Source organism: Chrysochloris asiatica, unplaced genomic scaffold (assembly GCF_000296735.1).
Source record: "Chrysochloris asiatica unplaced genomic scaffold, ChrAsi1.0 scaffold00004, whole genome shotgun sequence".
Taxonomy (NCBI): Eukaryota; Metazoa; Chordata; class Mammalia; order Afrosoricida; family Chrysochloridae; genus Chrysochloris; species Chrysochloris asiatica.
This window is the reverse complement of record NW_006408522.1, coordinates 43,663,875-43,691,622: the sequence shown is the minus strand read 5'-3', so window position 1 is coordinate 43,691,622 and position 27,748 is coordinate 43,663,875. Positions and strand designations below refer to the sequence as shown.

The window sequence follows — 27,748 nt, the reverse complement described above, 5'->3', positions numbered from 1 at the left end:
ACAGGGTCACTATGGGTCAGAAATGACTCCTCGGCACCTAATAACAGCAAAGGGCTTTATTGATAGTAATTGTTTATTGTATAGTTGGCATACATATCCTTCCAGAGTACTTTTATATTTGTTTCTGTCGGATACTACGGGACTATCACTGGCTCGTCAGTTTTTAATAGTAATGTCTTATCTTGGGTGGTATTCTGACTACACAGAGAACTCTAGACAGATTCTTTCCATTTTTCCCCTAAGGACTATGAGAGAAGTGAAAGTTAACGACTTGCCCAAGATGATAGTTATGATTCTAACTCCAAACTACATCTCTTTTCTCCAAACTCAAGGACTTACTCAATAGCTCTTCTGTTTCAGGCAATTGTAATTTCAATCCCTATCTCCCTCCAATAATTGTCATCAGCAAAAGCCCTTTTCCTTCTCAGATCACTGGTCTGTACCCATCCACCTCCATGTCATCTCACTCCCCATCTAGCCACAGACCATCCATTACCTCTACTAAACTTTAGACTATTCATGCCTGGAGGTTGGCAGAAAAAATGGCATTTCCAAATAGAAATCACATAAAAGTTACTAAAAAGTAAAAATCCACAGTTTCAGTTACTAAAGTCTTTAATTGTCATTGATGCCTTGAATTTGTTCTGTTACGTTCTCCTTTACTTCCGGTTTCTGACATTCGCCCCAAATTTGCATTTTATCTCTAGATACCAGTATTCTCTTGAGTCTTCTCTTTCTTCCTGAAAGAAGGCATGATGTGGTACAAACCACGGATTTGTTTAGGGTCAGATAGGCCCAATTTCTAAGGAGCTCTGGTGGCATACCAGTTACGAGTTGCGCTACTAACTTCAAGGTCATCAGTTCAAAACTACCAGCCGTCCCGCAGGAGAAAGATGAAGCTTTCTGCTCCTATAAAGATTTACAGCCTCGGAAACCCTATCCAGGGTTGCTCTGAGTCAGAATCGACTCCATGGCACATAACCACCACCACAGGCCCAATTTCTAGGCTGAGTTTTTGTTTTGTTTTGTTTTGTTTTTTCTCCTCTCTAAAATAAGGAAGATCTTCTTGGAGCTACTGTTAAGTATGAGATGAGGCCATGTATTGAAAATATAGAACATACTGCTTAGGATATAGTAGACACTCAACTTGTTACTTCCTAACTGTGATCTTCAATTTTCCTCTCTGTAAAAAATGGCACAACCACTTACTTCATGCTACTTTGTTAAGTTTAAGTCAGTGTTACGTAAGGAGTAACAGTTGTTATACACAGGCTCTGACCTTGGAAGAAGACCAAATCTCAACATTGTGGCAATGCTGAAAATCATGGACTAGTCTCGTTCTATTAACTTTTTTACTATTATAATTAGAAAAAAGGGTACAATTCATTTGCCCTTCCTTTTAGAGTGATGTGTTGTTTGGGTATTAGACACTAGCAGCCAACATCTACCAATTACTGAAGAGCACTTATTATCCTGAGCAAATCACTTAATCTCTGTGGTCTCAGTTTCTTCCTCCGCTAAACAGAGAGTATAATACTTTTCAGAGTTGCTGTGAGAGCTCTGTACATACAATGCCTTACAATGTGCATGTATTCAAACAATGGTAAATGTCACTGCAGTGTAGGGAATTATTTCATGTCACATCTAGCCATAGTCTTTGTTAACTCCTACCGAAACAGAAGGCTGGAGAAGATGCTAATGGATTAGATGAGTCATTTGTGAGTGACTGTAAGCAGGATTGTTGACTAGAAACACATGGAAATCTAATGAGGGGATTGGTCAATGTTATCATCCTGCTATGAGTCGTGGTGTGGCGCTGTGGGGTTAATGCGCCAGACTGCAAAGCCGTTTGAACTGCAAGGTTGGCGGTTCAAGCTCACCACCTGCTCCTTGGAAACACGATACAGGGTCACTATAGGTCGGAATCAAGTCGAAGGCACTTGACAACAACAACATCATCCTGCTGGTTTTAAAACGAGCCATCTGAGAAGGAAGTCAGGATCTCACTACCATGAAAGATGATGAGCCAGGAGGGGATTATATCCTGTAGACCTGAGATCCCTGCACACTGAGTCTCCTTAACCCAAGGACAGAAAGTTGTGACACCTCAAGAGTGGGAGAGGAGCAGCAGAACCAAGAATCAGCGCATGAGACAGAGTGATGGGCTTCCCAGCCCATAGAGCAAATGAAGCTGAGTGACTCTGGACAGCAGGCTTGCTTGCAGAGTGGGGTACCTCCAGGTACTAAAACTAAATTGAGGGTGCTAGGTTTGCTGACCCATGAAACTGAGTCAAGCGTCTTCAGGCTGAGGTTTATGGTAGTGTTTCCTGGGGGCACTTAACGCCCTCAAAGAGCTCTGTTAACATTACCCGGGGCAGAGAGAGGTCTACCTGTGGACGTGGCTGAGGAGAGGCTGTCCTGATTGAGAGAACTGTGCTCTAAAACTTTTCTGATCCTTTCTCTGCACTGCAACCTGTTAATCTTCCTAATAAACCCCACAATTCTGAGTATGGTATCTGAATTTTGTGTGACCACTGTAAAGAATTATCAAACCTTGTTGAATAGACAAGTCTGTGGGAGGAATGGTGGGTGATATTTTCTACAGTTACTGTCACCCACAACAATCCTGGCTTTATTTCCAATCACCTGACAAACCTAGCAGTAACATACACCTGTCTTTATAACCTAAAAATTGTACACATGTTTTCTTCAGTTTGAGATATTTATATTACCAGCATCTAGCTCATAATGAAGTTGCATAGGTAATCTCAAACTTACAATTCAGCTTAACAGAGAGAGAAGGAAAACAAACACACAAACTATAGATTTCATTCCAAATTAATGCCACTGATCACTAGAAGTTTCAAGTGAGAATTTATACATTGCTCAGCACACAGTACCTTAATGAGTAAGAACTCCAAATACAAGTATACTGACAAGACACTGTCTTTGAAAATGAAGGATGTCACATACATGTTCCAAAATAAGCCAATCACAAATTAATCATCTTCACAAATTTAGAATTATTTTAACTACATTCCATATTATACAAAAAAGCTAAGTAAAAGGCAAATTACATTGTCATCTTTACCTTCCTCAAAGTAAAGCCAAAGAACTCACCTAAACTCCAGAAGCATTATCTTTCTGATGGCAAACCTATAAATATAAAAATAAATCATGAAATTATTTTAAGAGCACGTTTATACAATTTCAGAGTTATTAACACAAGTATATTTAGAAATATTTTGTTTTAATATTAATTCACATAGGAAAATAAACATTTTAAAATGTACTGAAAATAAACTAATTTTGCTTTAGTTTTTGTATTTCTATTTTGATTCAGCATGATACACTGTTTTTTAAAAAAACTGCTCAAGAACATTTACTTAAATAAAAATCGGATCCAATGCATGAGTCCTGGCGTGGCGCTGTGGGCTAATGTGTCAGACTGCCAAGTCGTTTGAACTGCAAGGTCGGTGGTTCAAGCTCACCAGCTGTTCCTTAGAAACCCTATACAGGGTTGCTATGGGTCAAAATCGACTTGATGGCACTTAACAACAATATCCATGTAACAAATGCAATCAGTATCATTACATTCTGAGACAACAAAAACAGATGAAGAAATCAAAATAATTTAATTTAAACCAAAACACAAATATTATCAGCATTCATAATCTAAGATCACAACTGTCAAAATCTAGCCTGTTTCAACTTTTTAAGAAAAATACCTTATTGTTGTTGTTAAGTGCCGTTGAGTCGGTTCGGACTCTTAGCGACCCTCTACAGGGTTTCTGAGGCTGTAAATCTTAACGGGAACAGAAAGCCTCATCTCTCTCCCATGGAGGGGCTGGTAGTTTTAAACTGCTGACCTTAAGGTTCTCAGCCCGATTCATAACCACTATGCTACTGTTGTTGTTGTTGTTAAGTGCCGTCGAGTCGGTTCCGACCCATAGCGACCCTGAATAGGGTTTCCGAGGCTGTAAATCTTTACGGGAGCAGATCGCCTCATCTTTCTCCCGCGGAGCAGCTGGTAGTTTCGAACTGCTGACCTTCCGGATCGCAGCCCGATTCGTAACCACTACGCTACCAGAGCTCCTTAAATTGTCTTATAGTCTCTGCTTATTTGATTGTCTCCTTATAGCAGCCAGGCTGCATAGTAGATATGATATCTTCAGTGACACTGCTCAATCTCCATCTGTAGGCATTACACGGACACTGCATGTTGGACAATAGTATCCACTCAGTGCTCACTATGCCCAGAATGTCTTAGGGGATTTTATAGCAAGCTTCTTTTCCCTAACATAGCACCACACTCTATAGGCTGCTAAGATAATGGTTATAGTAAGTTGCTAGAATTTGTTTTACTTCATTTTCTGAAATACATCCAAAATACAGTGAAACCTGTGAGAGCTGGAACTTAATGAGACTGTCTCGAGTTTCCAGATCTCACAAATTTTCCATCTTTAACAGGTATAGTCTTACTAGTCTTCTAATCAGTTATTCTACTAGAAAATATTTGCGTTTGCTTTCTCGGATAAGTTTCCACATTGCACAGGTACTGGCTAAGTTTTGCAGGTTACTGTTTCAACATGTAATTAAGTTTCAATAATCGAGATAGGTTCTTTTTTTGTGCTAAGTCTCTTGTGTACTGTCAGTTTTCAAGGTTAAAGTTTTTATGATTAAAGATATTAAGGAAAAAGGAATAAGTACTTTATTAGCAAAGCAATTTACAATAATAACTTCTTACCTGGACTACTTCTGAACATTTTTTATTTCCTGTTTAAGGTTTTGTTCTACTGTTATAAAAGAAAATTGTCTTTCAAATGTCACCTGCTTTAAAAGCCTGACCGCCCATCTTTATTTTCTTTTAGAAAACCTAGTTATCTCTACTTAAATGAAATAAAAATTAACATTAATTATTAATATTTTAAAAAGAATATAGTACCTTAGGAAATAAAATGATGCCTTTTCTCTTAAACAATAGTTAAATTCTACATACATTCATGTTGCTGTTTTTGTTGTTGTTAAGTGTGGTAGAGTTGGTTCTGACTTACAATAACTCTGTACAGGGTTTCCACAGAGCGGCTGGTGAATTTGAACCATGGACCTTGCGGCTCAAACCAACCTTGTGGTCTAGTGCCTGGCCTACGGCACCTCACCAGGACTCCAAAATTCCATAATAGGTCATTTAATTTTTAAGACACTAGTTCAATATAGAAAGGAGCTCTGGTAGCGTAGTGGTTATGAATCAGGCTGCAAAGTGCAAGGTCAGCAGTTCGAAACTACCAGCTGTTCCACAGGAGAAAGATGAGGCTCTCTGCTCCCGTAAAGATGTACAGCCTCGGAAACACTGTACAGGGTCGCTATGAGTCGGAACCGACTCCACAGCACATCACCATCACCATCACCCTATTTAAAATAGCAGCCTTTGTCATTATCCCCTACTTAAACACTTTTTAAACAAGATTTCTCTCTGGATTTGTTTCTAGGTATTTGTTTGATTTACTTGTTTTGCTTATGTTCAATCTTAAGAAAAATCAAGCAAGTATGTCCAAATTATTGCCTTCTCTTTTAAACTTTTTATTGTGAACTGAGTGAAAGTTTACAGACAAGATCATCAGTTTTACATTCAACAAATCATGCACTTTGTTTCATCTCACAGATTACAATCCCCTCCCTGCAACAACAGTTATCCCGCTTCCTCCCTGGGGTTCTACCCACCTGCTTATCCCTTTCTTAACTTTGTCCTTAAGAAAATACTGCCCTTTTGATTTTGAATGGCTGACCAGTTCTTGGTGAGCATAGCTTACTAGTGCTGTTGTCCCCCCTATATACCAATCGAGGTATATCTAGATAGATTATCTACTGCTGGGCTGAAAATGGGAACACATGGATGAGATCCTTTCCAGACATGAAGGGTGGTCGAGAGCCATAATCTCAGGCTCCTCCAGTCTCTTTCTGACCAGTAAACCTGGTGGGTTTTTTTTTTAATTTTATTAAGTAATTTTGAGATTTGTTCCACATTTTCTCCCACTGTATCCGGGACTCTCTAATGTGATCCCTTTCAGAGCAGATGGCAGTGGTAGCTGGGCACTGCCTAGTTCTTCTGGTCTCTGTTGTAGAGACTGATGTTCACATGTTCCATTAGTCCAATGGACTGATTCCAGGCCTCTTCAACTCTTATCATTCTTCTTTCTTTTGCACATGGAAGATGCATCTTATTTTGATTTATAACACTCACTGCCTCTTTATCATATCTGTGTAATTCTTGTTTGTCTCCTCCCACTAGAATGTAAATTCCATAAAGGTAGGGTCTATATCTGCTGTGATCACTGTTACACCCTTAGCACCTAAACAGTGGCTAATGTAACTCAGTCCTCTCCTTGAAGCTCTATAATCAGATACCCAAATACTTTATTACATATAGTTCAACATATCCCTAAGTGAACTTGTGACCTACCTCTTATTGTACCCCACAAAACATTAGTAATGGCACAACTGATCATTCAACAATGGCACCATCACCCAGAAACTTTAGGATAGAGCTTAATTCTCCGGATTCCCTAATCTTTTACATTGATTTCTTTACTTCTACCTCTCTCTCTCAAATCTGGCAATTCCTCTTCATCCCAACTTACCATGCTAGTGCAAGTCACCATTATTTTAAATCTGATTACTATAATACCTACTCACCTAATTCCCTGCCCTTTATTCTCCTTCAAACTCTCTTCTAAATATGTCACCATCATGCTTACACCAATTCATTGGTCTCCTACTGCTCTTTAAATAAAGAGCAAAATCCCTTACATAGCTTGTCATCCAATCTACCTCTGTTGTTAAGTGCCATAGAACCGGTTCCAACTCACAGTAACCCTGTATAGGGTTTCCAAGGAGTTGCTGGTGGGTTTGAACCACCAACCTTGTAGTTCACAGTCCAGTGTGGATCCTACAGCGCCCCACCAGGAGTCCAGTCTACCTCTACAGGTTTATAATATAAACATTAAAATACAACTTAACATATATGCTTCTATTTCATACTAAAACATTTAGTCACTCAGTCTATAAAATAGTCAGTACGCATGTCTATGCGTACTGGAAGGACATGGAAAGATGCCCAAGTACATTAAAAATTAAAAAGAAAAACACAAGAAAAGCATGTACACTATAAACTCTGGTGTTTAAAACAAACAAACAGAGGTGGGTAGTAAAAGGAAGGGTGGTGAGGAATCAATAGATACACAGATGAATAAACTGGGGTTAGGGCAACTGAAGTCTTGGTGTGGCACTGTAAGTTAAGCACTGGGCTGCTAACCACAGGTCAGAGGTTCAAACCTATAAGCTTCTCCTTGGAAACCTCGTACAGGGTCACTGTGAGTTAGAGCACTTAACAGTATCAGCAACAAGTACAATTTACTCTCTTCCACTTTTTGTTCAAAATCAATTTTTACTATTTGACTTTACTATTTTATGTATTTCTTATGTCATATTAAAATTAAAGTGTTTTTATTATTATTATGTATTATATACTTAAAAAATAATCTTTTAAAAAAGATTTACCAGGAAATTGTAAGAATATGGTTGTTGTTGTTAAGTGCCGTTGAGTTGGTTCTGATGCATCGCAACCCTGTATAGTGTTTCCCAGGAGCAGCTGGTAAACTTAGGACTGCAGACTTTGCAGTTCAAACTGACTTTTCAGTCTAGTGCATTAACCCAGAGCCATAACTCCATTGTTATTGTTATGTGCCGTGGAGTCAGTTCTGACTCATAGCGACCCTATACAGGGTTTCTGAGGCTGTAAATCTTTACAGGAGCAGAAAGCCTCATCTTTCTCCTGCGGAACAGCTGGTAGTTTCAAACTGCTGACCCTGAGGTTCGCAACCCGATTCGTAACCACTACGCTACCAGAGATCCTTACTAATGACTAAATTGAAATAAACATTTCTTCAAAAACCAATTTAATGTGATTTAATCCCTCTAGTCTGAGCCAATAATTAGAAGGCAAAGAAATTAAATTAAGACTCTCAGCACTAGATGGAAACTTTTTCTAGCTACCATCTCCCTTGATAACCAACTGAAAAAAACATGGAAAAAAAAATTGAAGTTATAGAAGTTCATACAAAATCCACTTTGGTCCATCCTAACCCCTGGTGTGGTACTGTAGGATAAGCACTGGACTTCTAACTATAAAGTCAGTAGTTCAAACCCACTAGTTGCTCACAGGGAATCCAATACAGGGTCGCTATAAGTCAGAATCGACTCGACAGCACTTAACAACAAAACATATAATCTCAACACAAGACAAACATGTTCTTACCTGGATTTGACAATTTCTTTTTCATATATATCTTCAATGACCTGTTATCATAAATATAAAAATATTTAATATGCCAATCTTTTTTATAGCCTAAATTGATGGTTTCTAATTATTGAGATTGCATAAAATAATCTGGTTTAGGAACTCTATCAAAAATTATTGCTAATGAAACAACACCATAAGGTTTTTTTTAAATAGCCTATTACATTATTCAAAATGTAAAGTAACAGAAAGCAGAGGTAGAAAAAGATAATAAAATATACTGGTAGCGTAGTGGTTACAAATCAGGCTGCGAACCGCAAGGTCAGCAGTTCGAAACTACCAGCTGTTCCACAGGAGAAAGATGAGGCTTTCTGCTCCCGTAAAGATTTACAGCCTCGGAAACCCTGTACAGGGTCACTATGAGTCGGAACCGACTCCACAGCACATCACAACAACAACAACATAAAAACAGAGTTCTAAAAACAGTAATCAAAATATAACTGTAACAACTTTAAGGAAAAGAAAATTTCAAAAGATCAGAATATTTTTTAAAACTTAGTATGTGTAAATGTGATCAAATGCCACCTAAAATTATAATAATGTGCTTTAAAAAACTGAAGAGAGTGAAAGGTCTGAAGCCACACTAGTAATCATCACATCCTTTTACCCATATGTATACGATAAAGCCACAGAAATTCCACCGACGTAATGTTAGAATAGGCAGGATGGTGTAATCCTTAAGAATTCAGGTTCTGGAGTTGGAAGCCTGGTTCAAATCACCTACCTCCAGTGCTGCTGGCTAGGACCCTGGGGCAAATGCCTGATCTCCCTAAGGCTCAGTTTCCCAGTTCACCAAATGGATCTAGTGACACAAACTACCCCACATGTATAAGACAATGCATCTAAAGAATTTAATACAAGACCTGGCACATAATAAGCTTTCAATAATACTCAATTAGTAGTAGATGTAACAGTACTAGTGATAAAAGTTATTTTTAAAGTCTACTGCAAAATTATGAAATACTTTAGCATATCATTAAGATATAAATAAATCACAGGATTATTTTATGGTATACGATAACATCTTTTAACTGCTCAAAGAATGTATGTCAAATAAATGCTTGTGAGTAACAGTGGGAGGAGATGAGGCAGGCAGTCCAGATAAGACTAATGTCACTGCTTTTCTTATCAAAACTCAAATTAAATGATAAAAGGCAGGACGTAACCAAAACCCAACTGCCGCTGAATCAATTCTGACCCACAGCAGTGCTAGAGAGCAGAGCAGAACTGATGCATTGGGTTCCCAAGGCTGTAAAGCAAACAGCCATATCCTTCTCCTGTCAAGTGGCTGATGGGTTCAAACCACATCTTTTTGGTTAGCAGTCCAGTGCTTAACCATTATGCTACCAGAGCTCCTTAAATACCAATCCAGAATAAAGTCTTCTCAATAGATGCTAACCTAAAATGCCAAAATTTTGTATGAAAATTTCTGTATATTTATAAAGACATTCATAAGTGGTCATTTATAACAAGGACAAATGGAGAATAATCTAATACAATATAAAGGAGCTCTGATAGTGTAGTGGTTACAAATCAGGCTGCGAACTGCAAGGTCAGCAGTTCGAAACTACCAGCGGTTCTGTGAGAGAAAGATGAGGTTTTCTGCTCCTATAAAGATTTACAGCCTTGGAAACCCTGTACAGGGTCGCTATGAGTCAGAATCGACTCCACGGCACATAAAAACAACAACTATAAAAAAGGAAAAAAATAAATTATATATATGCACATAATTCTGAAAGCTTACAGGAAATACAACAAAGTGATGTTGTTCTTAGTGACATCGAGTCGGTTCTGACTCATAGTGATCCCCATAGAGGGTTTCTGAGGAGCAGTTGGTGGGTTTGAACTGCCAACTTTGTGGTTCGCAGTACAGTGCTGATCATACAGCACTACACCAGGAGTCCCCAGCAAAGGGACAGCATAGGTTATCTCTGGGTGGTAATTTTTATTTTCTTATGTATAACCTCAGCATTTTCCAAATGCCTAACAAGAATTATTACTCATTTGATAATTAGAAAACTAAAGTTTTAACTTAAAAACATGATGGAAAGCTTTTTTTAATTACTTTTAAAAAAAATAGATACAAAAACATACTGTTCGAAATGTATGCTGTAAATGAAACATACTTACTTTTATATCAAAAGGTGATTTTTTCTTGATATGGGGAGCCCAGTATTTACATGCCAGCTACAAAATAAATAATATAAACCATAAATTGCAGATTCATAAGACTGTAGAACAAGAAGACTAGGATTATTTAGTGATAAACTGTTTCTAAACTTGTGCTATTGGTAATGAGGGCACGGTAATTCTTCCTTCTGGGGAACTGAATGGCATGTAGACTATTTAGCATCCGTGACACCATTCAACTAAATGCCAGTGGTACTTTGCACTCCCTCCCCCTTCTGTGATAAAACCAAAATATTATTTTTCTTACCACTCCTAGGGAAGCAGTAAGGTCTGGTCTAAAATAACAAAGTCAAACATCCTCAGCATAATTCTAAGGAAACTACAGGTCCAGAAAGATTAAGTACACTGCCCAAGACTACAAAGCAACAGTTAGTGGATCCAGTATGAAAAATCAGATCCAAAATCTTCATGAATGGCCACTCATATACACAAAACCTAAAAAAGTATAGTCTATCAGCTGTTTACCACAGTGAATAAAGGAGTTGGTATGTTTTACTTCATCAGATTAGGTTTTCCCTGGAACCTGTGATTCCTGGAACATTTATACAATGTCTCCAGATACTTAGAAGGATTCTATAATATTTGAGAACCATGGCTTTGATTTTAAAAATCTAAACAGTAACCTCTTAAAAACGGAAAACTGCCAAGCACAAAGATTCATTAGTATATTTATAATAAGGCAAATCTTCATAGTAACTGGCACACTGTAGTTATTCAACAAATATGGATAAACCAAAAATCTAAACTCACTGCCACTGTGTTGATTGCAACTCACAGAAACTACACAGGCAGAGTAGAATTGTCCTGTGAGGTTGACAAGACCATAAATCTTTACAGAAGCAGACTGCTGTATCTTTCTCCTGTGGAGCGGCTACTGGTTTTGAAGCACTGGTGTCTAAATGAGTAGCCAAGTGCTTAAACAGTGTGCTGCCAGAGATTTTTTTAGATGGATGGATGAATGAATGAAGTACAATTTCAAAACGCTACAGGGTCGCTATGGGTCGGACCCGACTCGATGGCACTTAACAACAACAACAACCCTTTTCCGTGAGGCATTAATCCTACTCGGTGGTAACAATCACTTCTCCCTTCTCTTCATTTTGTAAATAACTATATGGCCTTACCTTTCTATATTAAAAGGGTTTTTTTGAACATATTTTTGTTGTCCACTGAATTGAAATGTTTAAAAGATGGGACTGACATCCTGTTTGTTTCTTTTAGCTCAGCATCTTACACAGCATAGTATATTTTACACTTAATATGCCTATGTAAATAAAGAGCACATGAATATTGCACATATAGTATATGTAGAAGGGGGTTGCAGATAATTTGGTGCACACTGATATTTTCATAAAAACAAAGCAAACACCTTTAAATAGCCAAGTTGTTAGGACATTGAAACTAAGAAAATGCTTCTCAAAAACATTAGCTTAATTGCCCATTACATAGTCCCAAATTATATGACATAGTCCCAAATTACCAATCACTCTCCAACCCAAGAGAAAATCCTTATCTCAGCCTCAGTTATTCTGTGGTGTCATTACTTCAATCCATCCCCTGTGGGCAGCAGAACAACTCAGCTTCTTCATACATCATACTCTTAACAGAACTGAGTCTGGTCTGTTGTTATGAATTCAGGGACTTCCAAATAAATATGTAAGTTCTGTCTTTTGATCCACACTGCTTACTACACAACTCTATTTGATTAGTGACCTGTTGTTGTTGTTAGTTGCTGTCAAATTGGTTTTCCAACTCATAGTGACTGTATGCACAACAGAACAAAATCCTGCTTGGTCCTGAGCCATCCTTACAATAGTTGCTACATTTGAGCCCATTGCTGATGCCACTGTGTAAATCCATCTCATTAAACGTCCTCCTCTTTTTTGATGATTCTTCATTTTACAAAGAATGATGTCCTTCTCCAGGGGGTGGTTCCATCTGATAACATGTCCAAGGTATGAGATAAGTCTGGCCATCCTGGCTTCTAGGGAGCATTCTGGCTGTGCTTCTTCCAACAAAGGTTTGTTTGTTCTTCTAGCAGTCCCTGGTACTTTAAGCATTTTTCTCCAACACCGTAATTTAAACTCACTGATTCTTCTAGGTCTTTCTCATTCACTGTCCAGCTTTTACATACATACTGCTGTTATGTGCTGTGGAGTTGGTTCTGACTCATAGTGACCCTGTACAGGGTTTCCAAGGCTGTAAATCTTTACGGGAACAGAAAGCCTCATCTTTTTCCTGCGGAACAGCTGGTAGTTTTGAACGGCTGACCATGAGACTAGCAGCCCGATTCGTAACCACTATGCTACCAGAGCTCAACTGAAAATACCATGGCTTTGGTAAGGCACAACTTAGTCCTCAAACTGATTTCTTTGTTCTTGAAAAACTTTGAAGAGAGTTTTTTGCAGCAGATTTGCCTAATGCAACAGAGTCTGGTTTCTTGCCTGTTGCTTCCATGAGTGTTGGCTGTAGATTCATGCAAAATGAAGTATTTGAAAACTTCAATCTTTTCTCCATTTATCATGATGTTATTTATTGGTCCAGTAGTGAGGATTTTTGTTTTCTTTATATTGAGGTGTAATCCACACTTATGGCTATATAGTCTTTGACCTAGTGAACATGTTATTACATCTCCCATATATATTTTTTCTCCTTGAGTTTCTTTTTCTCTTCCGGATCTAATCTGGGATCTCTATCACCAACCTGTGTGTCCTCTCAAATATCACAGCTTCTAAGAATACAGTGCCTTCCACCATACTCTTTTCCTGTGAAACAAAAACTCTTTCCATTCTCCACTTAGCACAGCTGTGACAGATTTTTCAAACGAAACATCACTGACAGACAAAAAGGAAATAAATTAAGTGGCATAAAACTCACCTACCAGTTTGTATTGTGGTAGCTTGTTGCTGGAAGCTATATGCACTGCAACAAGTAAACAACTTCTAAATAAATCAAAACTAGTCAGGTTCTCGTCACTTCTCTCGACAACCTAGGTTATTCTACTGCCAGAAAAATGCCTGTTATTCCCTAAAGTATCAGTTCAGCATCACTCCCACTACGTAGCCAGCCTCTATGCCAATGCAGGTAAACTGGAGTATTCCTTTTTTTCTGAACGCAATGCTCTGGTCAACAACCTCAATACTGCAGAAATTACGCCGCGGTTTTCTTTTTATGTGTCTGTCTTCCATAAGAGCAGGGCGATCTCTTTCACCATAGTGGCCGGCACAAGGCGGATACACGCCAACAGGACCGAAGTGAATGAACTGACGCGCCAATACCTCCAGGATGCTCTCAGTCCCGAGAAAAATGCTAGACTCGCGCCTTCATACCCCCGCAAACACCAGCCACGCCCGAACTCACCTGGGTCACAAACTCCGCGTTAATTTGTGACACTGTAGGAGCCACGATTTTCTTGGGCTGCGCGGGGGTCGCCATGGCAGAACACGCCCTCCGTTCTGGTGAAAACTAAAAATCCGCTCCCAGCAGCGTTGATTCGCGCGCAATGCCCCTAAGTGGCCACGTAGGCCGCTGCTTCGGCAGCACAGGAGGACCCCCACCGACCCGAATACTCTGAGCTCTCGGGATCGATCGCACAGGGAACACTGAAAGCACTTGCCCCGGAAGCGGAACGGAACGAATTCGGAAGTTTTTGCAAGTTGAGTGAATTACAGTGACAGTGACTTCGACCTCCCCCGTTCCCGCCCCCTAATGGGCAGAAGAGAGAAGACACCAAGGTGGCCGGATTGAGGTCCCAGGGCGAGCCCTGATCCTTAGTGAGCCGGTGGAGTTGACGTTTTATTCACCCCTCAAGAGACCTACAGTGGAAATATGCAGTGGAAATAAACCATAGGCCACGTATCTGGGTTGTTGTTGTTATGTGCCATGGAGTCCGGTCCGACTCATAGCTACCCTGTACAGGGTTTCCAAGGCTGTAAATCTTTACGGGAGCAGAAAGCCTCATTTTTCTCCCACGGAACAGCTGGTAGTTTCGAACTGCTGACCCTGAGACCCCGAAGTTAGCAACCCAGGTACGCATCTGGGTACTTGGTTTTAACTTTGGTTTTTTTATAGCTGTGGTAGTGGTGGTGGTTTTGTGGCACCTAGTCGGTTCTGACTCAAAGCCACCCTGTATAGGGTTTCCAAGGCTGTAGATCTTTACTGGAGCAGAAAGCCTCATCTTTCTCCTGCGGAGCGGCTTGTATAAAACGTGGTTCGTTTTGATATATGCATACATCAATGAAACTATCACCAAATTCAAGATAAGGGGCATATCCAACCCCCTTAAACGTTTCATCATTGTTGTTGTTAGGTGTCAATGAATCCGTTCTGACTCAACAACCCTATGCACAACAGAACGAAACGCTGCCCAATCCTGCACCATCCTTAAAATGTTGTGTTTTGAGCCCACTGCTGCTGCCACTATTGGGGGGCCTTCCTCTTTTTCCCCGACCTTCACTTCACCAAGCACAATACCTTTCTCTAGTGACTGGTCCTCTTCACAACATGTCCAAAGTACCAAAAACAGTCTTGGGAGCATTCTGGCTGTACTTTTTTCAAGACAGATTTCTTTGTTCTTCTGGCAATATTCTTTGCCAACACCATAACTCAAGTGCATCAGTTCTTCTACAATCTTCTTTATTCATTTTCGAACTTTCACATGCTTGTGAGGTGACTGAAAATACTGTGGCTTGAGTAAGACACATTTTAGTCTTCAAATTGACCTTTGTCTTTAACACTTTAAAGAAGTCTTTTGTAGCAAATTTACCTAATGCAATACACAGTTTGATTTCTTCACTGCTGTTTCCATGACAGTTGATTGTGGATCCAAACAAAATGAAATCTTTGACAACTTCAATCTCTTCTCCATTAATCATGATGTTATTTACTGGTCCAGTTGTGAGGATTTTTTTTTTTTTTCCTTTACACTGAGATGCAATCCATACTTAAGGCTGTATTCTTTGATTTTCATCAGTAAGTGCTTCACTGACTTTAAAGCATTCAGTGTGCCCTCATGTGTTCTTATGACTGCCTCTTGCTCTATGTATAGGTTTTTCATGAGTACAACTAAGTGTTCTGGAATTCTTCAAAATGTTATCCATAGTCTGTTTTAATCCACACAGTTGAATGTCTTCACATAGTCATTAAAGTACAAGTAAACATCTTTCTAAAAGGAGCTCTGGTAGCCTAATGGGTTATGTGTTAGGCTGCTAACTGCAAGGTCAGCAATTTGAACCCACTTGCCACTCCTCTAGAGAAAGATGAAGCTTTCTGCTCCCATAAAGACTCACAGCCTTGGAAACCCTATACAGTGTCGCTATCAGAGAGACTTAATGGATGAAGCAGCAGCAGCAAACATCTTTCTGGGATTCTCTGCATTCAGCCAAGATCCACCTGACATCAGCAATAATCATTCAATGTACTTTTCTGAATGTGAATTTCTGGTAGCTCCCTGTCGATGTATTGTTGCAACAGTTTCCGAATTATCTTCAGCAAAATTTTACTGGCATGTGATATTAAATTATACAGTTTGATGGTTTCCATATTCTGTTTGGTCACCTTTCTATGGAATGGGGACAAATATGGATCTGTTCCAATCAGTTAACCTGGTAGCTGTCCTTCAAATTTCTTGACATAAATAAGTGAGGACTTCCAGTACTGCCTCAATTTGTTGAAACATTTCATTTGGTATTCTGTGAATTCCTGGAGCCTTGTTGTGTTTTTTTGTTTTGTTTTGTTTTTGCCAATGCCTTCAGTACAGCTCGGACTTTTTTCTTCAATACCTTCTATTCTTGATTGTATGTTGCCTCTTAAAATACTTGAATATCAACCAATTCTTTTTGGCACGATGACTCTGTGTCCTTCCATCTTCTTTTGATGTTTTCTGCATCATTCAATATTTTGCCCAATAGAATCCTTCAATATTTCAAACTGAGGCATGAATGTTTTTCTTCAATTCTTTTAGTTTGAGAAATGCTGAGTGTGTTCTCACTTTGGGTTTTCTAACTCTTTGCACATTTCATTGAAACACTTGACTTTGTCTTCTCCAGTTGCCTTTTGAAAAATTCTGTTCTGCTCTTTTACTTCATCATTTCTTCCAGCCTCTTGAGCTTCTGTACATTAAGACTAAGTTTCAAGGTCTCTTCTGACATCCACGTTTGTCTTTCTTTTTCTTTCCTGTCTTTTAAATGACCTTTTGCTTTCTTTCAGTGTAATGTTCTTGATGTCATCACATAACTATTCATTAGTGTCTGGTGAATCAAATCTGTTCTTGGAAAGGTCTCTAAATTCAGGTGGGATATACTCTAAATCACATACGGGCTCTCACAGACTTTTAAATATTTCCGTCAGCTCCTCCCTGAACTTAAATATGAGCAACTGGTGTTTTGTTCTACAGTCTGCCCCAGTCCTTGTTTTGGCTAATGATATTGAGCTTCTCCATTGTCTTTTCCCAAAGATGTAGTCAATTTGATGCCTGTGTATCCCATCTGGTGAGTTCCATGTGTATAGTTGCCACTTATGTTGTTGAAAAAGGTATTTTCAGTGAATAAGTAGCTGGTCTTGCAAAATTCTATTGTATGGTTTCCAGCATTTCTATCAGGCCATGTTTTCCAAATTTCACATTCCAGTCACCAGTAATTATCAATGCATCCTGATAGCATTTTGATGAATTTCAGATTTTTAAAAGTTGTAGAATTCTTTAATTTCATCATCTTTGGCATTAGTGAATGGTGTGTATAGTTGAATTATACCACTATTAACTGGTCTTCCATTTGGGTGTATGACAGCACTGTACTTCAAGATCGATCTTGAAATTCTCTTTTTTGACGATGAATGTGATGCCATTCCTGTTCAATTCGTTGTTCCCAGCATAGTAAACCATATGATTGTCCAGTTCAGAATGGGCAGTATCTGTTTACCTCAGCTCACTAATGCCTAGGATATCAATCTTTATGTGTTCCATTTCATTTTTGATGCCTTCCAATTTTCCTATGTTCATACTTTGTACATTCCATGTTCCGATTATTAATGAATGTTTGTAGCTGTTTCTTCTCATTCTCAGTTGTGCTCCATCAGCAAATGAAGGTCCAGAAATCTTTGCTGAATTCATGTCATTAAGGTCAACAGTACTTTGAGGAGACAGCTCTTCCCCAGTCATAATTTGGGTGCCTTCCAACCTGAGGAGCTCATCTTTTGGAACTGTAGCAATGTTCCACTACTATTCATAAGGTTTTCAATGGTTAATGATTCATATTCAAAAGGTCAGCTTCATTTTCTTTCTAGTCTGGAACCTCCACTGAAACCTGTCTACCATGAGTGACCCTGCTGGTTTTTAAAATACAGGTGGCATAGCTTCCAGAATCACACCAACTCACAAGCCACCACAGTACAACAAACAGACAAGTGTTGGAAAAAATTTCTTTATAGTCCTCTAGAATCTCTCCTTTACACCAATGCAATCCACCTATTCCCAGGCAACCACTGATCTGCTTTCTGTCATTCAAGAGGTATAGATTAGTTTTCTTCTTATAGACTTTTATATACATGAAGTTTTACAATACATATCTTTCTTCTTTATTTCTTTCATAATAAAGATTTTTGGGATTCATTGTATTTTATGTATCCAGAATTCATTCTTTTTCATTTCTGTGTGGTATTCCATTATACGAATTTGCTAATCCATTCATCTGTTGATAGGTATATGGGTTGATTCCAGTTTGGGCCAGTTATAAATAAAGCTTCTGTGAGCGTTTGTGTGTGGTTTTTTGTGGATGCACATATGTGAGAGTAAGTCAAAAAGTAATTTTTGCTACCAGGATTCCAGTTCATACAGGACGCTAGCTTTTCTAAACAAAATGTGTTTAAACATATTTCTGTGATCAGTGGGTGACTGAAGATAAGTTCTCTCAGTAGTACAGTTGTGTTAGCATCCTTAGGGCATTGTCTTAGACTGGGTTTTCTAGAGAAGCAATATATATATTTGACAGTGTTTTTCTGCTATTCAAGAAATTTGGAAGACAACTATCTGGCCGACTGATTGGAAGAGATCCATATTTGTGCCCATTCCAAAGAGAGGTGACCCAAGGGAATGTGGAAATCATCAGACAATCTCTTTGATATCTCATGCGAGTAAATTTTTGCTGAAGGTAATACAGAAACGGCTACAATCATACATTGACAGAGAACTTCCAGAGATTCAAGCCGGATTCAGAAGAGGCCGTAGAATGAGGGATATCATTGCTGATGTCTGATGGATCTTGGCTGAAAGCAGAGAATATCAGAAAGATGTTTACCTGTACTTTATTGACTACACAAAGGCTTTTGATTGCATGGATCATGACAAGCTATGGACAACATTGTGAAGTATGAGTATTCCAGAACAACTTAATTGTGCTCATGAGGAATCTGTACCTGGACCAAGAAGCAGTTGTTCAAACAGAACATGGGAACACTGAATGGTTTAAAATTAAGAAAGGTGTCCAACAGGGTTGTATTCTTTCACCATACTTATTCAAACTGTATGCTGAGCAAATAATCTGAGAAGCTGGGTTCTATGAAGAAAAACGTGGCATCAGAATTGGAGAAAGACTCATTAACAACCTGTGATATGCAGATGATACAACCTTCCTTGCTGAAAGTGAAGAGGACTTAAAACATTTACTGATGAAGATCAAAGAGCACAGCCTTCAGTATGGATTACATCTCAATGTCAAGAAAACAAAAATCCTCACCAGTGGACCAATAAACAACATTCTTATCAATGGACAAAAGACTGAAGTTTTCAAGGATTTCATTCTTCTTGGATCAACTATCAACACTCACAGAAGCAGCAGTCAAAAGATCAAACGACGTAATGCATTAAGCAAATTGGCTGCACAAGACCTTTTAGGGTGTTGAAGAGCAAAGATGTCAGCTTGAGGACTAAGGTGCGCCTGACTCAAGCCATGGTATTTTCAATAACCTCATATGCATGCGAAAGCTGGACAGTGAATAAGAAAGATTGTAGAAGAATTGATGCCTTTGAGTTATGGTGTTGGAGAAGAATATTGAAAGTGCCATGGGCTGTCAAAAGAATCATTAGATCTGTTTTGAAAGAAGTGCAGTCAGAGTGCTCCTTAGAGGCCAAGATGACCAAACTTTGTCTCTCATGCTTTGGACATATTGTCAGGAGGGACCAGTTGCTGGAGAAGGATATCATGTTTGGTAAGGTGGAGGATCAGAGGAAAAGAGGAAGACCTTCAATGAGATGGATTGGCCAAGTGGCAGCATTGATGGATGCAAGTGTGGCAACATTAGTGAGGTTGGCCCAGGATCAGGCAATGTTTCGTTCTGCTGTGCATAAGGTCACTATGGGTCAGTACCGACTTGATGGCACCTAACAACAACAACATATATATATATACACACACAAACACATATGGGAGTCCTGGTGTGGCGCTGTGGGTTAATGCGCCAGACTGCAAAGCCATTTGAACTGCAAGGTCAGTGGTTCAAGCTCACCAGTTGTTCCTCGGAAACCCTATACAGAATCGCTATGGGTCAGAAACGACTTGATAGCACTTAAGAAATATATGAGAAATTTATTAACAAGGAAATGACATACAATTATAGAGTCCCTCCCACATGTCCATTATATTGGGACCAGGCTACTCTCCCAAGAAAGCATCCCTTCAACTGATTGGCTGCTCACAGCTACTCACCATGCTTCCAACTATGCCAATATCAAGTCCCATCACGGTGGGGATCAGCACATCCTCAAATGCCAAAGTGCTGGAAATTCTAGCCTAGCCAAGTTGACACAAAACGCTAATCATTACAGGTGACTTACAAAAAAAAAGAGAATACTTTTGTACCTTGAAAAAAATTTTTTTTGAGGTCAGGGATAATATCAAATATTTAACAAAACTTAAGTAGACATCTTTCCAAATCATTGAAGATTTCAAAATGTTTACAGGAATGCTGTCCCACATAAAACAACAGTGTTTAGCTGGTTTAAGGATTTTTAGGAAGATCAGGGAACTCTCAAAGAGGAACCCAGAGAGGAAAGACTGTCAGTCTCAACAAATAAAGAAACTATGGCTGAAGTCCAGAAACTGGTGAAAAAAGACCATAGAATTACTATCGATGTGGTAGCTACTGAAGTTGGAGTCTCCCATGGTTCCACATTTTCAATTTTAAGTGAACATGTTGACCTCAGTGAGCTTTCAGCTCAATGAGTGCCAAAAATATTGTTTGAACATTAGTTAAAGAATTGATCTTTCCATTAGTCATGTAAGTAAAATTGAAGCTAATGAAGACAAATTTATGGCATGAATCATAACAGGGTATGAGTCTTGGATTTATTAATATGATCCAGAGAGCACAGTCTAGTCTATACAGGGTCTTTTGAAGGGATCTCTTAGGGTCATTTAAATTCAAGGCTGAGAGGTCTTCTCAGAAGGTTATTGCAGAGAGCCATCTTCAGTTCTGCTGTTTGACACAGTCCCAGTGGGAGGAGAAACAGCATGCAAAGCAGGTGATTCTCAGAAGCTGGCTTCTATCTCCTCTTCAGGATAACTTTGAATTTACTTGGAAAAATATATAATATGGCCATATTCACAGCCTTTCACTATGAGTTCTACAAGCCTTAGGGAAAACCAGTCTGGCAACAATTGCTCTCAGCTTCGGTGGATTAGAATCAAAGGAAATTGTATGTGCCACTCCTGTTCACAGAAAACTTAAGTACAAAGTAACTGCATTTTTGAGATCACAAAAGTAGATAGCAAACTAAAGTGAAGCTGACTGACCCCTACAGACCTCACCACAATCAATTACCAGACAGAATTTACAACCCCCCACTATTACATACAGGCACCTACGTGAATAGGCAGAGAATAGTGAACATAAGTGAAAGGTGGTCAAAACTTAATAACCTACATTTCTTGCAGCAATTAGCCAGGTTGGGTCTTATGCCTCACAGCCTCAAAAGAAAAGAAATACAAGAACACTGTGGTTAAGCAATTTAATGAACACTTTTTTAGAAAACAAAATTAAGTAGATGTTAGTAATGCTTTTACTATGAAAATAATAGTGTAGTAGGTAGAATAGAGGATTGATAATCAGCTAGTAGAAACAATAAAGTAGTGTAAGCATTGATGATTAATAGGAACTTATATTACTAAAAAGATGTAATCAAGGGTCTGATAAGTGGAAATGATTTGTGTAAGGTTTAACTTGATCTTTTGTATTGAAGAGCAGATATGTCAGCTTGAGGACTAAGGTGCGCCTGACCCAAGTCATGGTATTTTCAATAACCTCATATGGATGCAAAAGCTGGACAGTGAATAAGGAAGATCGTAGAAGAATTGATGCCTTTGAGTTGTGTTGGAGGAGAATACTGAAAGTGCCATGGACTGCCAAAAGAACCAATAGATCTGTTTTGGAAGAAGTGCAGCCAGAGTTCTCCTTGGAGGCCAAGATGGCTGAGCTTCGTCTCTCATAATTTGGACATATTGTCTTGAGGGAACAGTCACTGGAGAAGGATGTCATGCTGGGTAAGATGGAAGGTCAGAGAAAGAGAGGAAGACCCCTAACGAGATGGATTGGCCACGTGGCATCATTGATGGACTCGAGTGTGACAGCGGTAGTGAGGTTGGCCAAGGATCAGACATTGTTTCGTTATGCTGTGCATGGGGTTGCTATGAATCAGTTCCGACTTGATGGCACCTGACAACAACAACAACAACAAAGGAAAGGAGATCATGTCAAAAGGAAAGTGTTCAGTGGTTGAAAAATGAATAGGATATGTAAAGGTCAGTTTGGACATCACAGAAATACTTTTGTTAAGATTGCATAATCACAGAGTAAAAGGAATGTTGTGATTGAAACTGTGTAATAATTCATGGAAAAATCAAAGTATCAACTCATTATGTACTGTGCAATTTTAAGTATAAAAAATAAAGACTTGCTGAGCTGGGCCAGGGGAGAGAGAGAAGAAGAACAAGCAGACAGAGAAAGAGAGCCCCTCCAGGCAACTAATCAGAGGCTTTCCATTGCTTTCATTTTCGTCGACTCTGCGTCTCCTCTCGTGTCCCACAACCCCGCGTGAGCTGGACTCCCGCAGATTATGGCAAAAAATCTTTGGGATTCCAAGGAAGTCATCTTGGTAGATTTTCGTGAAGGACACACGGCAGTCATGGACCATATTAGGAAGAAATTTTAAGAAAACTGAAAACTGCATTGGTAAGAAAAAGGCCAGGGAAGTTGCACCAATGAATTATTTTCCATCACGACAATGCATCTGCTCATTCTTCAGGGGTAGCAAGGGCTGTTCAAGAGAACATCATTGGAGAACCTTACCCTAGCCACTCTACAACCCTGATCTTGCACTGTCACACTCAAAGAATATTTCAAAGGAACACAATTTCAGTCCCTTGAAGATGCTTAAATTGCCATTTTGATATACAAATTGAAGACACTGAATTATTTGGGAAGGACTTCTAGAAATGGAATCACTACCTTCAGAAATATAGAGAGTTATATGGAAGGTATGTCAAGAAACACAATCTTCACATTTTGATTTTTTTTTTTTTTTTGGTTTAATCAAGGGTTCTATGATTTTGTAGCAATATGTTTTTACTTAGATCACTTTCTTTTGGTGTTTTTGTTGTTGATTTTTAATAAATACTTAGTAGTTAAATGGTTGGATCATATTGTAGGTATATGTTTAGCTTTTTGAGAAACTGCTTGTTTTCCAAATGTTATCATTTTTCATTCACACCAATAGTGTATGAATTCTAGTTCCTGCTCACTCTCACCAATACTTAGTATAAATAGTCTTTCATTTTAGTTATTCTAATAGGTGTGGAATATATTTCATTGTGACTTTAATTTGCATTTTCCTAATGACTAATGATGTTGAGCATCTTTTCACATGCATATTTGCCATTCATTTATCTTTTTTGTTCAAGTGTCTGTTCAAATATTTAACCCATATTTTAAATTGGATTGTTTGTTTTTCTATTATTAAGTTTTGAAAGTCATTTCAAAATATTCTGGATACAAGTATTTCATCAGATATGGATTTGCAAATATTTTCTCTGTGTGACTTCATAACAGTGCCTTTCAAAGAGTGTGTATGCTTAACTTTGAAGAAGCCCAATTTATCTATTACTTTTCTTTTATGCATTGTGCTTTTGGTATTGTACTTAAGAAACCAAGTTTTTGCCTGACCCAAGGTTACAAAAGTTTTTGACTGTTTCTTCTTCTATGAGTTTTGTAGTTCTATATTTTACATTGAGGACTATGATTTATGTTGAGTAAATTTTTACATATAGTCCTTAAATTTTTTTTGATGCTAGTATCACCATGGTGTTTTTTATCTTACTCTTATCTAAGGCAGCTAGCTGTCTCAAGGATTGGTTTAAATGTGTTATAAGGTCTTTTCAAATTTCAAAAGATGATATGATATAAATGGAGATAGATGCATGTTGAAAAGAGTTTATAGCTATCTTGATCAGACCTATAATGCATCGTATAGGCTTTTCTAGAAGGCAGCATGTTGTGCAAATTATTCCTAAGAATCTTGTTACAGAGATTGTAAGTCATTGTAAGTCCTCTGTAAGTCATTGACTGGGTGATAGGATGGGTTCTCTAGAAAGGCAAAGTCAGTGAAGTTTATCTCAAGGAAACGGCTCACACAGTAGTTGTTGTTAAGTGCCACCAGCTCAATTTCGACTCATAGTGATCCTGTATAGGATTTCCAAGGAGCGACTGGTGAGCTTGAACCGCTGCACTTGTGGTTCAAACCAACCTTACAGTCCATCAAACACATTAACCCAAAATGCCACACCAGGACTCTTCACAGAGTGGTGTTGTAGTTGTTGTTTTGTGCCATGGAGTAGGTTCCGACTCATAAGGACCCTGTACAGGGTTTCCAAGGCTGTAAATCTTTATGGGAGCAGAAAGCCTCATCTTTCTCCTGCGGAACAGCTGGTAGTTTCGAACTGCTGACCCTGAGGTTCGCAGCCCAATTCGTAACCATTACGCTACCAGAGCTCCTTTCACATAGTAAGTAGTAGAGGTGGGCAAATTCCAAGTCCATAGGTCAGATGCCAGGCTGGACCTCACATAGTTGTGAGGCTGATGAATTCAAGCTCAGCAGTCAGATGGCAGTTTGTGAATTAATCCAACAGGTAAAATAGCAGGGTGCCAATGACTCCCAGGATGGACAGGCAATTCAACAGGCCACTGACTCAAGTCCAAAGAACTGGCGTTCAGATGACCAGCCAGATACAGGAACCAAATATAGCTAAAAGAAAGGAACTTTGCCATCCACATATATTGGAAGCAGATATACCGTAGAGGAAACTCCCTTTCAACTGACTGACTGTTTGTAGCAGATCTATGGAAGTGATTGCATTGTATCCTATCTCAACTTAGGAGCTGACTACATTAGAATGGCAGCTCACTGAGAATCATGACTTGCTAAACAGATACACAAACTTTACCATTACATTGTAACTCATACTTACCCACCAATCACTCTGAAATAACTGTGAGGCCCTAATGGACTTGTATAAGACCTTCTATTAGCTTTATTTTCTAAATACTTGGTGTTATTCAAGTCCATTCAGCTTATAACTTGTGTAAAATAAAAAATGTCTAGTATTGAACCATCATGAAGGGTAATGTGTTATAATTGGAAGAACACAGATTCTGAAACTGGCACACCCAAATTCAAATACCAGCTGTGCCACTCAATAACTTATATAATGTAAGACAAATCACATGAAATTTAATTTCCCTGAATTTCAGTTATCCTGATTATAAAATTGAGTGCCTATTTTTCAGTTGTTGGAAGAAATGAGCAAATGTGTTCAGAGTGTCTGTCATGAGTGAAGGCTCAGTGTAAAGTAATTGGTTTTTGGTTTGCTTAGATCTACAGATATTGCAGTCTAGGGGCTGTTTTCTGTCATGGTAATTATAAATATGGTATCAGGAATAATTGAATATCCTTGATATAAATGGTTTGTATATTCTAACTTATTCAGCTATTTTTAATTTTAGTTATTCTAAAAGATGTGTAACGGTATCTCACTTGGGTCATGGTGTGGTGCTATAGGATAAGCATTGGACTGCTAACCTCAAGGTTGATGGTTCAAACCCACCAGCCACTCCTCAGAAACCCTATACAGGATTGCTGTGACTCAGAACCAATTTGATGGGGCTTAACAACAACCCCAACAATGACTGATAATGTTGAGTATCTTTTCTTGTGCTGATTTGCCATCTATAGATTTTATTTGGGAAAGATGGTTCAGGTTTTTTATACATATTTAATTGGATTGCTTGTTTGCTTAGTATTGAGTTTGAATGCATATCTACTTGAATGAGAATGCACACCACCCCCAAACCCATATAGAAATTAAACATGTAGCTCTAGTAAAGTCTCCCTAGATGTGCATACGCAAAACAGGGGTAACACTACTGTCTCCGGGAAGCAGGACTTAAGGGGAAGGAGGAGAGCAAAGGGGAGTCTCGTTTTACATTTTATACTCTTTTTTAACTTTTGAATTTTGCAACATATATAATTCATTAAAAAATTATCATGAAAGGAAAACACAAAAAAATCTTTAGAGACAGAGATTAAATTCAAAATCCTTTACACTAGAAATACTGTGTAAAAATATAATCATCATAAAAGCACTTTGTTGTTGTTGTTGTTAAGTGCCGTTGAGTCAGTTCTGACCCATAGCGACCCTGTACAGGGTTTCTGAGGGTGTAAATCTTTAGGGGAGTAGAAAGCCTCATCTTTCTCCCATGGAGCGGCTGGTAGTTTCGAACCGCTGACCTTAAGGTTCACAGCCTGATTCATAACCACTATGCTTCCAGAGCTCCTTAGAAAATTATATTTTACCTACTGTTTTATAGACACTATATTTGGTGGCACTGTGGGTTTAGTCACTGGACTGTAACTGCAAGTCAGTTTGAACTGCAAGGTCACCAGTTGCTCAGAAACCCTATATACAGGGTTGCTATGAGTCAGAACCAACTTAAAGGCACTTAACAACAACAAATGTTTGCAAACGAGCCCTGATGTGGCATGGTAGGGTTAACACTGGACAGTTAACTGCATGGTTGGCATTTCAAACCTACCAACTACACTCAGAAACCCTGTACATTTAGATTTTTACACAAAGAACTAAAGTATAGTCACAGCACAGATAAAGCCATGGAAGTAGGTTATGCTGGGGAATATTATTGTTGTTGAGTGCCGTTGAGTCGGTTCCGACCCATAGCGACCCTGTATAGGGTTTCTGAGGAGCAGCTGGTGAGCTTGAACCGCCTACCTTGCAGTTCAAACAGCTTTGCAGTCTGGCGCATTTGGGGAATATGACTAGTGAATAATAGAAGACTTGACATGTGGAAAGTTTTCACAGGGAAAAGAGATTGTATTTATTGTGGCAGTCAATAGGAAGCCACTGATTGGAAATATACTTTTGGAAAATGACTTCTTAGTGGTATGTTAATTGGGTTGGAGTAGATTACATGGGGATGGGAGGTTATTGCAAACCTAAGGTAAATTTAAAAACACAACTTTTTATTGTGCATTGAGTGAAGGTTTACAGAGCAGATCGTCAGTTTTACAGTCAACAAATCGTATACTTCATTTCATCTCAATGACTGCAATCCCCTCAAAGTTACATCATTGATCCCATTTTCTCTATGTTTCTTGTTTCCATTCCTTCTTCTTTTCCAACCTTTTTGAATTTTGATTTTGAATAAGTAGTGCTCTTTTGATCTCAAATGGTTGACAATTCCATGGTTTTCATACTCACTAGTATTGCTCTCCTCTGCCCACACCCTTAATCTGTGCTTGACTAAAAACTGAGCCACAGGTTTGATTTTCAGTTCCAGACCTGTAGGGTAAGCAAGGACCACAGCATTAGGGTTCCACCTGTCATTATCTGACCACTAAGTCTGATCTTTTTATGATTTTGAGTTTTGTTCCACATTTTCTCCCACTCTGTATAGAACCGTCTAATCCCTTTCAGAGCAGTTGGTAGTGGCAGCCAGGCATCATCTAGCGTTTTTTGGTCTCATGGTCATGAGGACTGATGTTCAGATGATCCATTAGTCCACTGGACTAATTGCTTCCATGTGTCTTCAATTTTCATCATTCTTGTTGCCTCTGAACAGGGAAAGACCAATAGTTTCATCTTA

At 38.8% G+C, this 27,748-nt stretch overlaps 1 protein-coding gene across 1 annotated transcript in view; it reads right to left on the bottom strand.

Moving 5' to 3' along the window:
* AQR (aquarius intron-binding spliceosomal factor) overlaps positions 1-14,010 on the bottom strand; it is a 133,892-nt gene extending 119,882 nt beyond the window's left edge. Inside the window, exons 1-4 of the mRNA XM_006831906.1 lie at positions 13,907-14,010; positions 10,487-10,543; positions 8,315-8,355; positions 3,121-3,156 (exon numbers count right to left, since the gene is read on the bottom strand). Of these exons, the coding sequence (XP_006831969.1) occupies positions 3,121-3,156; positions 8,315-8,355; positions 10,487-10,543; positions 13,907-13,981 (209 nt within the window). The 5' untranslated portion in view covers positions 13,982-14,010. The remainder of the gene's footprint in view (positions 1-3,120; positions 3,157-8,314; positions 8,356-10,486; positions 10,544-13,906) is intronic.
* Positions 14,011-27,748: the final 13,738 nt, after the last annotated feature.